Raw genomic sequence first — 13,891 nt, forward strand, 5'->3', positions numbered from 1 at the left:
ATAGATAGATAGATAGATAGATAGATAGATAGATAGATATAGATATATTTGTTTTCTGAGGTTTTCACGGGTGTTTGTATGTAGGTCTTTGGTTGTTCGGGTTTTCTCCCATGTAAAATTAGAAGTGTCTTGGCGATGTTTCGACGAAGTCTCATTCGTCATCTTCAGGCTTCAGCTTCGTGCACGAAGAAGCACGAAGCTGAAGCCTGAAGATGACGAATGAGACTTCGTCGAAACGTCGCCAAGACACTTCTAATTTTACACGGGAGAAAACCCGAACAGCCAAAGACCTACATATAGATATATATATATATAGTGAAATCCTCCGAGGTTTGCCATCGGTTTGCTTTGCAGCATGCATGGTGCACGGCAAACACGCAATGCATACACATGTATAGTGCATGCGCGGTGTGCATCAAATGCACGCTTTGCACGCAGGCACAGTGCAGGCGCTACTGTGCAGTGCGGAAAAAGGAGGCTTAAGAAGGTAAGTAGAACAGCGAGGGGGAGGGAACAGCTGTGCTGCGTGATTTATATTTGCTAGAAAGCAGGATTTCCTGTTTTCGAAGGAATATAAATTGCATGGCACAGCTGATCGTCGGAAATACTGGTTTGGAGAAACCGGTAGCATTTTTTTTATGAATATAGCCCTGTAAGAGATTCAGAGGTTTTGGGAACATTGCAAGCATTTCCAACTCCTAACTATAATAAGATGAGACACATTAAAGATGGTACACTAAAATGTGACACCAAGGAAAGAAAAAGAGGAAAATTGATTAAATATATTTTTACTGTTTTAAATTTTAGAAATTTTCCATATGTTTAAATTTGAAATCACTTGGACTAAAGATCAGGCCAAGAGCCTCTTGGTTTCTCCACACACACACCTGGCTTGGTTCTGGTTGTTGGGTGTCCTTCGTGTAATGAGACCTACTAAAAAAAATGTTACTTATCTTTTTGAATGGTTTTGGGGAAATAAATCTTGGAATTCTTTAGTGTCTTCCAATCCCAGAAAAATCAGGATCATTCATCTGCATAGCTAAAATGTCACTTTCACTGCTATAAATAATGTTCCTCCCTATATTTGAAGGATAAATTTTTGAAAAAAACATTAAGGAACTCTGAGAGAAAAGTGAAAGAACAGGAAACGTCTTCAGTTTACAGAAATTCTGACACTTTGCCTTTCTCAAAAGCTATTCAAGATTCTTATGCAACACTGTTTTAGAAATTAAACATTATCTACTGTACAATTTTCCCCCTCACATCTATCCACCATTTTCTTGTGTGCAATAAGGGTAGAATGTTCCCTGAAAAACCGTCCACACTCTGGGCACTTAAATGGTTTCTCTCGTGTGTATAAGCACATGATTTAGAAGGCTAGATCTAGTACTGAGATCTTTCCCACAGTCTGGACACTCATATGGTTTCTCTCCTCTGTGAGTCCTCTGGTGTGTCACCAGGGTGGAACTCTGACTGAAACTTTTCCCACAGTCAAGACATTCAAAGGGTTTCTCTCCTGTATGAGTCCTCTGGTGTTCAACCAGGGTGGAATTATGACTGAAACTTTTCCCACAAACAGGACATTCAAATGGTTTCTCTCCTGTGTGAATCCTCTGGTGTTTAACCAGGCTGGAATTATCACTGAAACATTTCTCACAATCAGGACATTCAAAGGGTTTCTCTCCTGTGTGAGTCCTCTGGTGTTTCACCAGGTTGGAATTATCACTGAAACTTTTCCCACAGTCAGGACATTCAAACGGTTTCTCTCCTGTATGAATCCTCTGGTGTGTCACGAGACTGGAATTCTTACTGAAACTTTTCCCACAAACAGGACACTCATACGGTTTCTCTCCCGTGTGAGTCCTCTGGTGTATCACGAGGCTGGAATTCTTACTGAAACTTTTCCCACAAACAGGACACTCATATGGTTTCTCTCCTGTGTGAGTCCTCTGGTGTATCACAAGGCTAAAATTCTGATAGAAACTTTTCCCACAATCAGGACATTCATAGGGTTTCACTCCTGTATGAATCCTCTGATGTTGAACTAGGCTGGAATTGTTAATGTAGCATTTCCTACAATCAGGACATTCAAATGGTTTCTCCTTAGTGTGAGTCCACGTTGCCATGCTTGCTAAAGCATTTACTGCATTGGGAGCACTTGTAGGCTTTCTCTCCTGTGTGAGTTCTTCCATGGACCACAATGGAGTTGTTCTGACCAGAGGTTTTGCCACATTCAGAATATTTGTATGACTTTTCTCCAGTCTGGATCCTCTTAGGCATAATGAGCTGTGATTTGCAAATTGTATGTTTCCTACAACAGGAATGTCTATGGAGCTTTTCCACAATTAATAATACTAAAAATATGGATGATTCCTTGTTTAATGATGCTTTGATTTAGTGGTAATTTTCTTCCTCCCAGAGTGAGCCCTACATCACTGTCTGCCCTACATGGCTTTCCAATTGACATTTTCTTCCCCACTGACTTCCAGATATTTCCCCTCTTTTTTATGGAAAAATAATCTCCCTTGACTTTTCATGTAATGTATGCTTGAGTTTCGCATACTCTACTTTTCCCAGCTAGAAACCTCTCTCGATTTTCTCTCGTTTCTCTCTCACCTGCTGAGGAAGGTGAAGAATTGTGTGGCTTTCTGAAGGAAATGGAAAATATTTTGATTTCTGGACTGACTTGCTTTGCTGTTCAGTGTTGCTTGTTATCCTCAGTTGTCCAGAGTGCTCTTATTGCCGTCCTCTTTGTCTATAAGATTCAAATAAAAGTGTATCTGAATGGTTGCAGAAGATGAGAAAAAAAAGAAAAAAGTTTACATTACAATGAAAAAGCAAACATGCCACAATAAGCTCATGATTCATTTGACACATGGAAGACTACCCAGATCCAAGTTCAAATATCCATTCAATGATGAAATTCAATTGTTGACTGGGTCAATCACAAATTCTAAGCAGTGCAGAGGGTTGTTTTCAACTACAGATCAGTGAAAAAGAAACTACACCCTCTTTCATTTCTATGGCTTTACTTAACAGGGTATCATAAATATCATTGCAACAGAACAGAAGAGAATAACAGAATTGGAAGGGACCTTGGAGGTCCTCTAATCCAACCCCTGCTCAAGCAGGAGACCCTAAACCATTTCAGACAAGTGACTGTTTCGTCTCTTCTGAAAATCCTCAAGTGATGGAGCTCCACAACTTCTGAAGGCAGGATGTTCCGCTGGTTAATGGTTCTCACCATTAGGCAATTTTTCACTGCTTCCATAGTACAAAGGGGTGAAGTAGCAGCCAAGTACTACTAATAAAATGCCCTCGATCAGTTGATCCTCAGCAAGTATAACTACATTTATAAAAGCCAAAGTTGTAGGAGTTTGCTGGCCTCCAGCATTGAGGTGGGTGTTAACGCAATGCCAAAGAATAAAGATATCAGCAATGATCTTAGAAAAGAAATTGTTGCTGCCCATCAATTTGGGAAGGTTTAAAAGACCATTTCCAAACAATTTAAAATCCATCATTCTACAATGAGGAAGATTATTCACAAGTGGGAAACATTCCAGACAGTTGCCAATCTTCCCAGGAGTGGACATCCAAGAAAATTCAGCCCAAGGTCAGATGATGTAATGGCCAGAGAAATTGCAAAAAAAACCCAAAGAGTTATATCTCAGATTCTACAGGCTTCAGTTAGCATCTTAAATGTTAAGATTCATGACAGTGCAATTAGAAAAAGACTGAAGAAGTATGGTTTGTTTGGAAGGGTTGAGGAGCAACCCTAGTCTCTAAAAAGGTCATAGCAGCACGGCTGAGGTTTGCAAAGTTGCATCTGAACAAATCACAGGACTTCTGGAACACTGTCATTTGCACAGAACAGACCAAAGTAGGGATGGTTGGTCATAATGCAATTGGGCCAGAGGCCATCTGACCAATAGCTAAAGCTTGGCTGACATAGGATTATGTAACAGGACAATGGTCGCAAAAACACATCAGCAAATCTATAAAAGAATGGCTGGAAAAGAAGATAATCAAGGTGTTGCTATGGCAGTCAAAGTCCAGACCTCAACCTGATTGGTGGGACCTCAAGAGAGTTGTGCATAAAAAACACCCACAATGAACTGAAGCAATGTTGTAAAGAAGAGAGGGCCAAAATTCCTCCACAACACTGCAAGGGACTGATAAAGTCACACAGAAAAGAATTACTTCTAGTTGTTGCTGCTAAAGGTAGTTCTACAAATTATTGAATCATATGTTTTTTCACATATGACTTCTCTGTTTTGGCTTTCTTTTTATCAACTAAATGATGACCTGATGTAATATGTCATGTGTTGTTGTTCCTCTTTGGTTGTATTTACCAACTTTTAAGAACTTCTAAGGACCAATTGATTTTTACTATGTCCTGATATGTAAAATCATTGAAGTCAAGGAGAGTGTACTTTTTTTTTCACATGACTGTATGTCTGGAAGTCCTGGGGATAGATTATACATTTTTAGATAAATACACTCAAAAATAAAAATACACACACCTACAATATGGAGAAAATCCATGTCTTTCAAGCCTGAAAAATCTCTAAAAATATATCAGATTAACCTTCTGTTAATCACGAATTTGATGATTGCTCATATGTTGAAATGGCAAGGCTGAAGTTCAGGCCACAACAGGCTTGAGGCTGAAAATTTAACAGCTAGCCTAAAGTGAAAGCAAAGAAATGTATAAATATCTGCCTTGCACTATGCTCAGGGTTCCTTCCTTCTTAGATGAATAATGAATTGGCTTATCAACAAACACACTTGGACTCTGTCTTTTATTGAGCCACACCTGTCAATCTGCATGACACTAACTTTATAGATGTCAGGGTTTATCTGATGAAATGATGCCAAAAAACTCTGCAAGATTTGAAGGAACCCATGGAAATCCTGAGCTCCAGGTAAGGGCAGAAAATATCTTCCACAATCCCTTTGGTGACATCCCAATTCAAGTAGTCCTCACTTACTGATGGCAATTGAGACTGGCATCTGTGTCGCTAAGCGGCCAGATCATGAAGCATGATGTCACATGACAGTGCCAACTTACATCTGTTCTTTTAATGTGTTTTAATGTGCATATATTTTTTTTCTAAGCCGCCCACTGTTATTTTTTTTTTATTTGAATTTATATCCCGCCCTTCTCCGAAGACTCAGGGCAGCTTACATTGTGTAAGGCAATAGTCTCATCCTATTTGTATATTTATATACAAAGTCAACTTATTGCCCCCCCAACAATCTGGGTCCTCATTTTACCTAACTTATAAAGGATGGAAGGCTGAGTCAACCTTGGGCCTGGTGGGACTCGAGCCTGCAGTAATTGTAATTGCAGGCAGCTGTGTGTTAATAACAGGCTACATTAGCCTGGTGAGCCACTTCCCAGCCCTGGGATGTCATGCTAAGATTGGTGGCCAATACATTTTATACATAAATAAGTGCAACTAAACAGTCAAAATGTTCAATAGCCATTTTTTAAAAAAGTGCTGGGTTAAGTACAATTGAACCTGGTGAATACACGGATGGGGGCACCAACTGGAAACATTGTGCTTGTTAAGCTAGAAATTGAAGTAGAACAAAACAACAACAACCCAAAAAAGACCAGAGGCACATAAATCCGATCTTGTTGCATGGAAAACATCAGGTCCATAACAGAATAATTGAGTTGGGGGGCCCTTGGAGGTCTTCTAGTCCAACCCCTGTTCAGGCAGGAGACCCTATTCCATCCAGAACAAATGGCTGTCCAATCTCCTCTTAAAACCCTCCAGTGACGGAGCAGCCACAACCTCTGGAGGGAAGCCATTCCCAAAGAATCAAACTTAAACTTTAAAGAGACTTTTTCAATCTTCCCACCAGCAGAAAATTCCACCCACCAGTTTCACAGCCTGCAGCCCCAGTGGGCTTCCATTTGGGGAGGGAAGGAACCTGCAGCAGCAGCAGCAGCTGACCTGCTTCAGCCCGGTTGCTTCTCTGCTTCCAGGCCGTGGAGGGAACCGAACAGCCCGACTTGCTCCCGGACTCTCCTCCCACCTGCTGCCCTCAACTCACTTGCCAGCTGCTGCTTCGACCCTGGGAAGAGCAGAAAAGCCGCTCTGCACACCACCTTCCTCCCATGCAGTCATCCGGAAGAGGAAGTTCCTCTGCGCTTCTCCTCTCCTCCCATCCTTTCTAGCTATGCATACTCAATGGTTTAAAAACTCCTTTTTTTTAAATTCAAGCCCAAATGGCACTAAAGTGTGGATGGTTTTCTAGGCCCAGTGTTGCCAGACCGCCATCTAGTAACAAGAGGTGGAAAAACACGCTTGCCCAGTCTCTACCAAGGCGTTTGGAAGATCTTTTCTTTTCTTTTTTTTTAAACAAGTTTTTATTGATTTTTTAATTCCCCTCCTACACACATACATAGTTTATGAACAGAGTATTTGGCCATATCATATTTTATACAATTTAACTTATCCAAATTCATTTCACTTTATTTCAATTTCTACCAAAGTATTCTATTTCCATATTTTAATCGTGTCTTAATATTTCCATGCTCAATCATATAAATCACATCTTCCTTCGCCCCCCAGTTCTAATTTCTCCATTTTTACTAATATTTATTCTCTTTTATTATTTTTTCGGTATTTCAATTTTTATCCTGATATATTCAAACATATTCAGGGTTGGGTTTCTTCCATTTCAGCTTTTCCATTTTACAGCAATCTTTCTTCTTCTCATTCCTCTCCCTCCCTTCTTTTATCCTTCCTACTTTCTTCTCTCCTCTCCTATTCCTTCTCTACTTCCCCTTCCTTTCTCCCCTTCCTCTCTTCTTCCACCCTATCTAACTTTCTCTCCTACTCTTATTTCCCTTCCCTTTCTTCTTTCTCTCTCCCTCCTTCCCTCTTTCCGTTTCTCTCTCCTCCTTCCTATCTCTCTCTATTGTTGTATTCATTTTCATTTCAATATTTTTAACAATGGTGTCCAGACAACCCCAATTTTCCCATTTATTAAGTATATTTCTCAGCATTCCCCTCATATGTTTTAATTATTAACATTGTCTTCATCGTATTCCATTTTTATCTTACAACCTTTTAATTAGTACAACCTTCCATCTCTTATTTTCTTTAAATTCTTATTCACAATTCAATAATTATTTTTCTCTTCCAATAGGATACATCATTTACTAACAATTCAATTTTATTCCATTTTACATCTCAGTTTCAATTATTTTCACTTATACACCATACTGTCTTTCATATCTCATCTGCTAGACTATTTTTCTTAAACAATACTTATATTTATACTTCTTTTTTATTTCTTCTCATTTTTATATCTTAATTTCAATCAATTTATTTATTCTTTTCTATCTTTACATTTCTTTACCATCCACTATAATTCTCTCACATTCCATACATTCTCAAACAATAAAACATATATCCCATTATATCTTTCACATTTCATCTACTTCTCCATTTTGCATTTAACAGCATATTTCTTCTTTTTTTATTTCTTACGTTCACTTCATTTCAACCTTTTTATTTCTTCTCATTTTTATATCTTAATTTCAATCAATTTATTTATTCTTTTCTATCTTTATATTTCTTTACCATCCACTATAATTCTCTCACATTCCATACATTCTCAAACAATAAAACATATATCCCATTATATCTTTCACATTTCATCTACTTCTCCATTTTGCATTTAACAGCATATTTCTTCTTTTTTTATTTCTTACGTTCACTTCATTTCAACCTTTTTTACTTCCATTTTACAATAATCTATATATTTCTTCTAAATTACATCTTACCTAAAATTTCTACAACTATTTTAATTTCTTTTCTGCTACTCATTTTTCTACTTCTAACCATTTTCCTTCAGTCTCTCCAAAATCCCATTTCTTACTATTTTTCTCCCTTTCTCTTATCTTCTTTTCTCTTTCTTCTTTCTTCCTTTCCATCTCCTTTCTCTAATTTTTACTTTTAGTTTTCCCCCTCAATCTTTCCCCGTTTCCTCCTCTTCTCTTTAGTCTGTCACTGCCAATCCCAGTGTAATCATCTATTTTTTTTACCCTTTTAATTTTTCCCCTCAATCTTTTCCCATTTCCTTTTTTGTTTTCTTTTTTGAAATATCCTCCCCCTCTCCATTTCTATTCCATCACTGTCAATCCCAGTGTAATTATGTTTTTATCTTCAATTATTTCTTTTTCAGCAGTGTATTCTTGTTCCTCGTCTCTTCCTCATAATTTCTTCATCTTTTTTTTTACTTTTTAACCACATCTCTGCATCCTTGTTTCCCTTAAACGATTCTCTCACCATTTGAAGCATCTCCCTTAGCTCCTCATACTCATCCTTCCAGCTCTCCATATTCTCAATTTAAGGAAAAAGGAATTTTAAATTTATTATTTTAACTTATATATATTCAAGTCCAAATATTGTCTTTTTTTTCCTTTTCAGTTCAGATGTTTCTTTAAGCTATTCAAATTCAAATCTTTAATCTTCCTAGTCCTTTTTGATGTTATAATGCAGCTGTTTAAACAATCACTTCTCCAGTTTTTCCCATGAAAGCCTATGCAATGCAATGTTTTTTTTTCCTCTCCTCCAGCTGATATTTCTCTCCAATACACAAATCCAGGGCAACAAAATGTTGTTTGTTAATCCACAAAAATAGTTACTCTGTCTTCCTCGATTAAGCCCTTTTGTTAGTAAAAGATGCTTTCCCTCAATTTTCTTCTTTTTGTATTTTTCTTCCAAACCCAACTTTAAATCCAGATGGAAAGTTATTTCGTTTAGGGCTTTAGTCTTAGAGTTCCTCTTTGCTTTTTGTTTCCCTTCACTTTGAATTTCCACATGCCAATTAGCTGCTAATTTCAAGTTAGTCTTTTCAGCTTTAAAGATTTTTTTCTTCTTACCTGTGAGTTAGCCAATCACTCATCTGGTAACAATAATCCATTCAAATCACCGCTCCTGCTCAATTCTTTTGTGTGGCTGCCCCGACTTTGAAAGCTTCTAATTTATTTATTTATTTTATTATTCAAATTTTTATACCGCCCTATCTCCCGAAGGACTCAGGGCGGTTCACAGCCTTATAAAACATAAGAATAAATACAAGTTAAAACAACATTTTAAAAACTTATTACATTAGGCCGAATTTAAAACTATCGTTAAAATAATACAAAACCCCATTTAAAACTAACTTTAAAACTAAACTCTAGGCCAGCCCCGCACAAATAAATAGATGTGTCTTAAGCTCGCGGCGGAAGGTTCGAAGGTCAGGAAGTTGGCGAAGTCCTGGGGGAAGCTCGTTCCAGAGGGTGGGGGCCCCCACAGAGAAAGCCCTTCCTCTGGGTGTCGCCAGTCGGCACTGCCTGGCGGACAGTACCCTAAGGAGTCTCTCTCTGTGAGAGCGTACGGGTCAGTGGGAGGCAGTCGGTGGCAGTAGGCAGTCCTGTAAATAACCCGGCCCTATGCCATGGAGCGCTTTAAAGATGGTAACCAAAACCTTGAAGCGCACCCGGAAGACCACAGGTAGCCAGTGCAGTCTGCGCAGGAGTGGTGTCACATGGGAGCCACGAGGGGCTCCGTCTATCACCCGCGCAGCTGCATTCTGAACCAACTGAAGCCTCCAGATGCTCTTCAAGGGGAGCCCCATGTAGAGAGCATTGCAGTAATCCAAGCGAGATGTGACGAGCGCATGAGTGACTGTGCATAGGGCACCCCGGTCTAGGAAGGGGCGCAACTGGCGAACCAGGTGGACCTGGTAAAAAGCCCTCCTGGAGACGGCCGCCAAATGATCTTCGAAGGACAGCCGTCCATCCAGGAGAACACCCAAGTTGCGCACCCTTTCCATCGGGGCCAATAACTCGCCCACAACAGTCAGCTGCAGCTGCAACTGACTGTACTGGGGTGCCGGCATCCACAGCCACTCCTTCTTGGAGGGATTGAGTTTGAGCCTGTTTCTCCCCATCCAGACCCGTACGGCTTCCAGACACCGGGACAGCACTAATGGCTGCCTTTCCTCATCGCTGGGTCAAATGCCAATGCCGGCGCTCCAGGGAATTTGTAATTTCCCTGTTTGCACTGGCTGGTGCCTCCTTTCTTCGCTGTCCCTCCAGACAGCTATGGTCCATAAAGGACCCCCAAAATGACTGGAATTTTGGCATTTTGCCCAGAGCACCAGGGCACGCCGTCCCATGGCGATGCTGACCATGCCTCCTCATCAGAAGATCTTTTCACTGATTACATGGCAACAGGTCTTTTTCAATTCCTAGCAACCGACCTTTGCAACTGAGCCAAGTGAAATAGTGAAATGTGATGCTACTTAGCTTCGTATTTGGTGCCTTTAGATCAGTCTTGATGCCTGGCCTTGCAGTTTCCTTAGCAAGGGTTTTTGGAAGGGTTTCCCCCCCCCTTTCCTGCTTCCTAGGCCTGAAAGGACTGGCCAAAGTTTTGCTCTTCAAGTGGGACTGGAATTGAGCATTTCTCTGTCTCTAACCTGGTGCCTTCACCACTACACCAAACTGGATCATCTTCCTCCCCACAAAATATACCCATTGACCTGTTCCTGCTGTTCCAACAGCAAATTCAAGGCTGCAGCTTTCAAGACCAACCAACCAACCAACCAATCATTTAGAATATATCTGGACAGGACCTTGGAGGTTGAGTCTAGCCCTCTGCTCAAGCAGGAGACCCTATATCATTTCAGACAACTGACTGTCCAGTCTCTTCTTAAAAACCTCCAGTGATGAAGCACCCACAAGCTCTGAAGGCAAACTGTTCCACTGATTAATTGTTCTTTTAGGAAATTTCTCCTTAATTCCTGGTTGCTTCTCTCCTTCATTAATTTCAATTCATTGTTTCTTGTTTTGCCTCCTGGTGCTTTGGAAAATAAGTTGACCCCCTCCTCTTTGTGGCAACCACTCAAATATTGGAACACTGCTATCGTGCCTCCCCTTGTCTTTCTTTTCATTAAACTAGACGTACCCAATTATTGTAACCGTTCTTCGTATGTTTTAGCTTCCAGCCCCCTAATCATCTTTGTTGCTCTTCTCTTCTCTTCTCTTTCCAGAGACTCAATATTTTTTAATATTGTGATGACTAGAATTGGATGCAGTATTCCAAATATGATTTGAACTTAATACCGCTTTGTAAAGCAGTACTATAACTTCACGTGATCTTAATTCTATCTATCTCTATTAGTGCAGACTAGGATTGTATTGGTTATTTTGGCTGGAGTTTTGGCAATTCCTGCCAACTAGTGTCGTCTGCAATTTTTTTTATAAACAAGTTTTATTAGAATTTTTCTTTTATCTTACATATTTTATGAACAGAGTGTTGAGCGGGTCACATTTTGTACATCTTATACATATTAATCTTTATAATCTATTCCAATCTTCCTATTTTTTCCATATTCATCTCTTTTATATAATCCTTTATCACAAATTAATCCTTTATCACCATATCTTATTATTTCAGTTTCTGTCATATTGTTCTTTTTTTTCCAAGTCCATTTTACATGTTTCCAATTTCAGCCATTACATGTTTCCAATTTCTTTTTCCATACTTTTTTATTTTATCTTAATTTCTTCTTAATATATAAACAATATCGCTCTCCTTAATTCCTGGTTGCTTCTCTCCTTCATTAATTTCAATTCATTGTTTCTTGTTTTGCCTCCTGGTGCTTTGGAAAATAAGTTGACCCCCTCCTCTTTGTGGCAACCACTCAAATATTGGAACACTGCTATCGTGCCGCCCCTTGTCTTTCTTTTCATTAAACTAGACGTACCCAATTATTGTAACCGTTCTTCGTATGTTTTAGCTTCCAGCCCCCTAATCATCTTTGTTGCTCTTCTCTTCTCTTCTCTTTCCAGAGACTCAATATTTTTTAATATTGTGATGACTAGAATTGGATGCAGTATTCCAAATATGATTTGATCTTAATATCGCTTTGTAAAGCAGTACTATAACTTCACGTGATCTTAATTCTATCTATCTCTATTAGTGCAGACTAGGATTGTATTGGTTATTTTGGCTGGAGTTTTGGCAATTCCTGCCAACTAGTGTCGTCTGCAATTTTTTTTATAAACAAGTTTTATTAGAATTTTTCTTTTATCTTACGTATTTTATGAACAGAGTGTTGAGCGGGTCACATTTTGTACATCTTATACATATTAATCTTTATAATCTATTCCAATCTTCCTATTTTTTCCATATTCATCTCTTTTATATAATCCTTTATCACAAATTAATCCTTTATCACCATATCTTATTATTTCAGTTTCTGTCATATTGTTCTTTTTTTCCCCAAGTCCATTTTACATGTTTCCAATTTCAGCCATATTCTTTTTCCATACTTTTTTATTTTATCTTAATTTCTTCTTAATATATAAACAATATCGCTCTCCGCCCTTAATTCCTAATCTCTTACAATTACATCATTTAATTGTCTTATTTCTCCATTACTATATTTCTCATAATCCCCCTCACACTTTTTAACATTTCACCTTAATTTAAATTGTCTTCAAAATCGAACCAAATTGCCATTTCACTGCTATTCTGATTTACTATATTCTGTTTTACTGCTATTCTGTTTTACTATGAAATAGCATTTCACCTGCTATTGTTTTACTATAAATAATATACATCACCATCTTCAAATCTTATATAAAAACTCTTTCTTAGTTGACCGTCCACAATTAACAATATTAATGCAATTCCCTTAAATCTACTAATATATATCTTATTTCCGTTCTTCCTTTCCACAAATCTTCCCTTCCTTAACCATTTTCTTTTGGTCTCTCCAAAATTCCACTTCTTGATAATTTTCTCTTTTTATCCCATTCTCTTAACTTCTTTTCTTTCTTTCTTTTTATTATATTTCTTCTTCTGAATCCTTTTTCTCACTTTTAGATATATTACTCGGGTAGTTTTCCCCAAGCGTTCTCCTAATCCCCACTATTTCCCTCTTTACCCTTTGATAGATTCTTTTTTGGGGGATATTCCCCTGTCCACTCTTTTTTTGCCACTGTAAATCCCAGTGAAATCATCTAACTACTTTTTGCATTCAGTTCCTTTTTCTTCAATATTGTTTTCTTGCTCCTCATTTATGCTTTCTTTCACCACCTTCTCCCCTATTTCCTGTTCTGTGTATTTCAACAAAACTGACTTTTTATTACCCTTTAGTGAATCACACATATTTTTAAACATCTCAATAAATTCCTCACACATCAAAGATTCCATATTTTCAATTTGGCAGATTGTTAAAGGTTAACATTTAATTAAAACTTAAAATCCATATAGTCTCTTTTTGTTTTCAAACAATATCCAGTTCAAATATTTATCCAGTCCACCTCACGTTGAAAATTTGTTATCTTCTACAGCTGTTGAAGATCAAAAATAAAAATGTAGAAAGACAAATACTCCTTAAAAGTTCTGCTTCCAAGTTATGTTTTAGTAGTCAAGGTCACAGTTTATTTTCTCTTCTATCTTCCAGCAAGTATTATAGTACTCTTTTTCCACCAGCAGATGTCTCTCTTAAATGTACAATATTCTTAAACCAACTAAATGTCAAAACTTTCAAAAATACTTTAAATCCACATAGAAAATACTTTTCCTTGGGTTCTTTTCTTTTATTATTTTTAATTCCTCCAAAGTATATTATAGATGCAAAAACCTTATTGGGCTTTGATATTTTAGCCTCTTCTTTGTTCTTTTCCCTCCATAGAAATTCCCAAATGCCAATTAGCCACTCATTTAAGCTCCGGGACACCTTTTATTATTCCAATTTGAAGTTTTACCTGTGAGTTGGCCCAGTACCAACACTCTGTTCAAACACCTCCTGCTCAAAAACTTAGTCCAGTTGCCCCAGCTTCAGAGCGGTCATTTTCCAATGGCCA

The 13,891-nt window shown here is 38.2% G+C and overlaps 1 protein-coding gene across 1 annotated transcript in view; it reads right to left on the bottom strand.

Annotated features, from left to right (window-relative positions):
- Positions 1-210: 210 nt before the first annotated feature.
- LOC131190349 (zinc finger protein 345-like) overlaps positions 211-13,891 on the bottom strand; it is a 31,663-nt gene continuing 17,982 nt past the window's right edge. The window contains exon 3 of the mRNA XM_058167670.1: positions 211-2,344. Within this exon, the coding sequence (XP_058023653.1) occupies positions 1,335-2,344 (1,010 nt within the window). The 3' untranslated portion in view covers positions 211-1,334. The remainder of the gene's footprint in view (positions 2,345-13,891) is intronic.

The sequence above is a fragment of the Ahaetulla prasina genome, chromosome 2 (genome assembly GCF_028640845.1).
Source record: "Ahaetulla prasina isolate Xishuangbanna chromosome 2, ASM2864084v1, whole genome shotgun sequence".
Taxonomy (NCBI): Eukaryota; Metazoa; Chordata; class Lepidosauria; order Squamata; family Colubridae; genus Ahaetulla; species Ahaetulla prasina.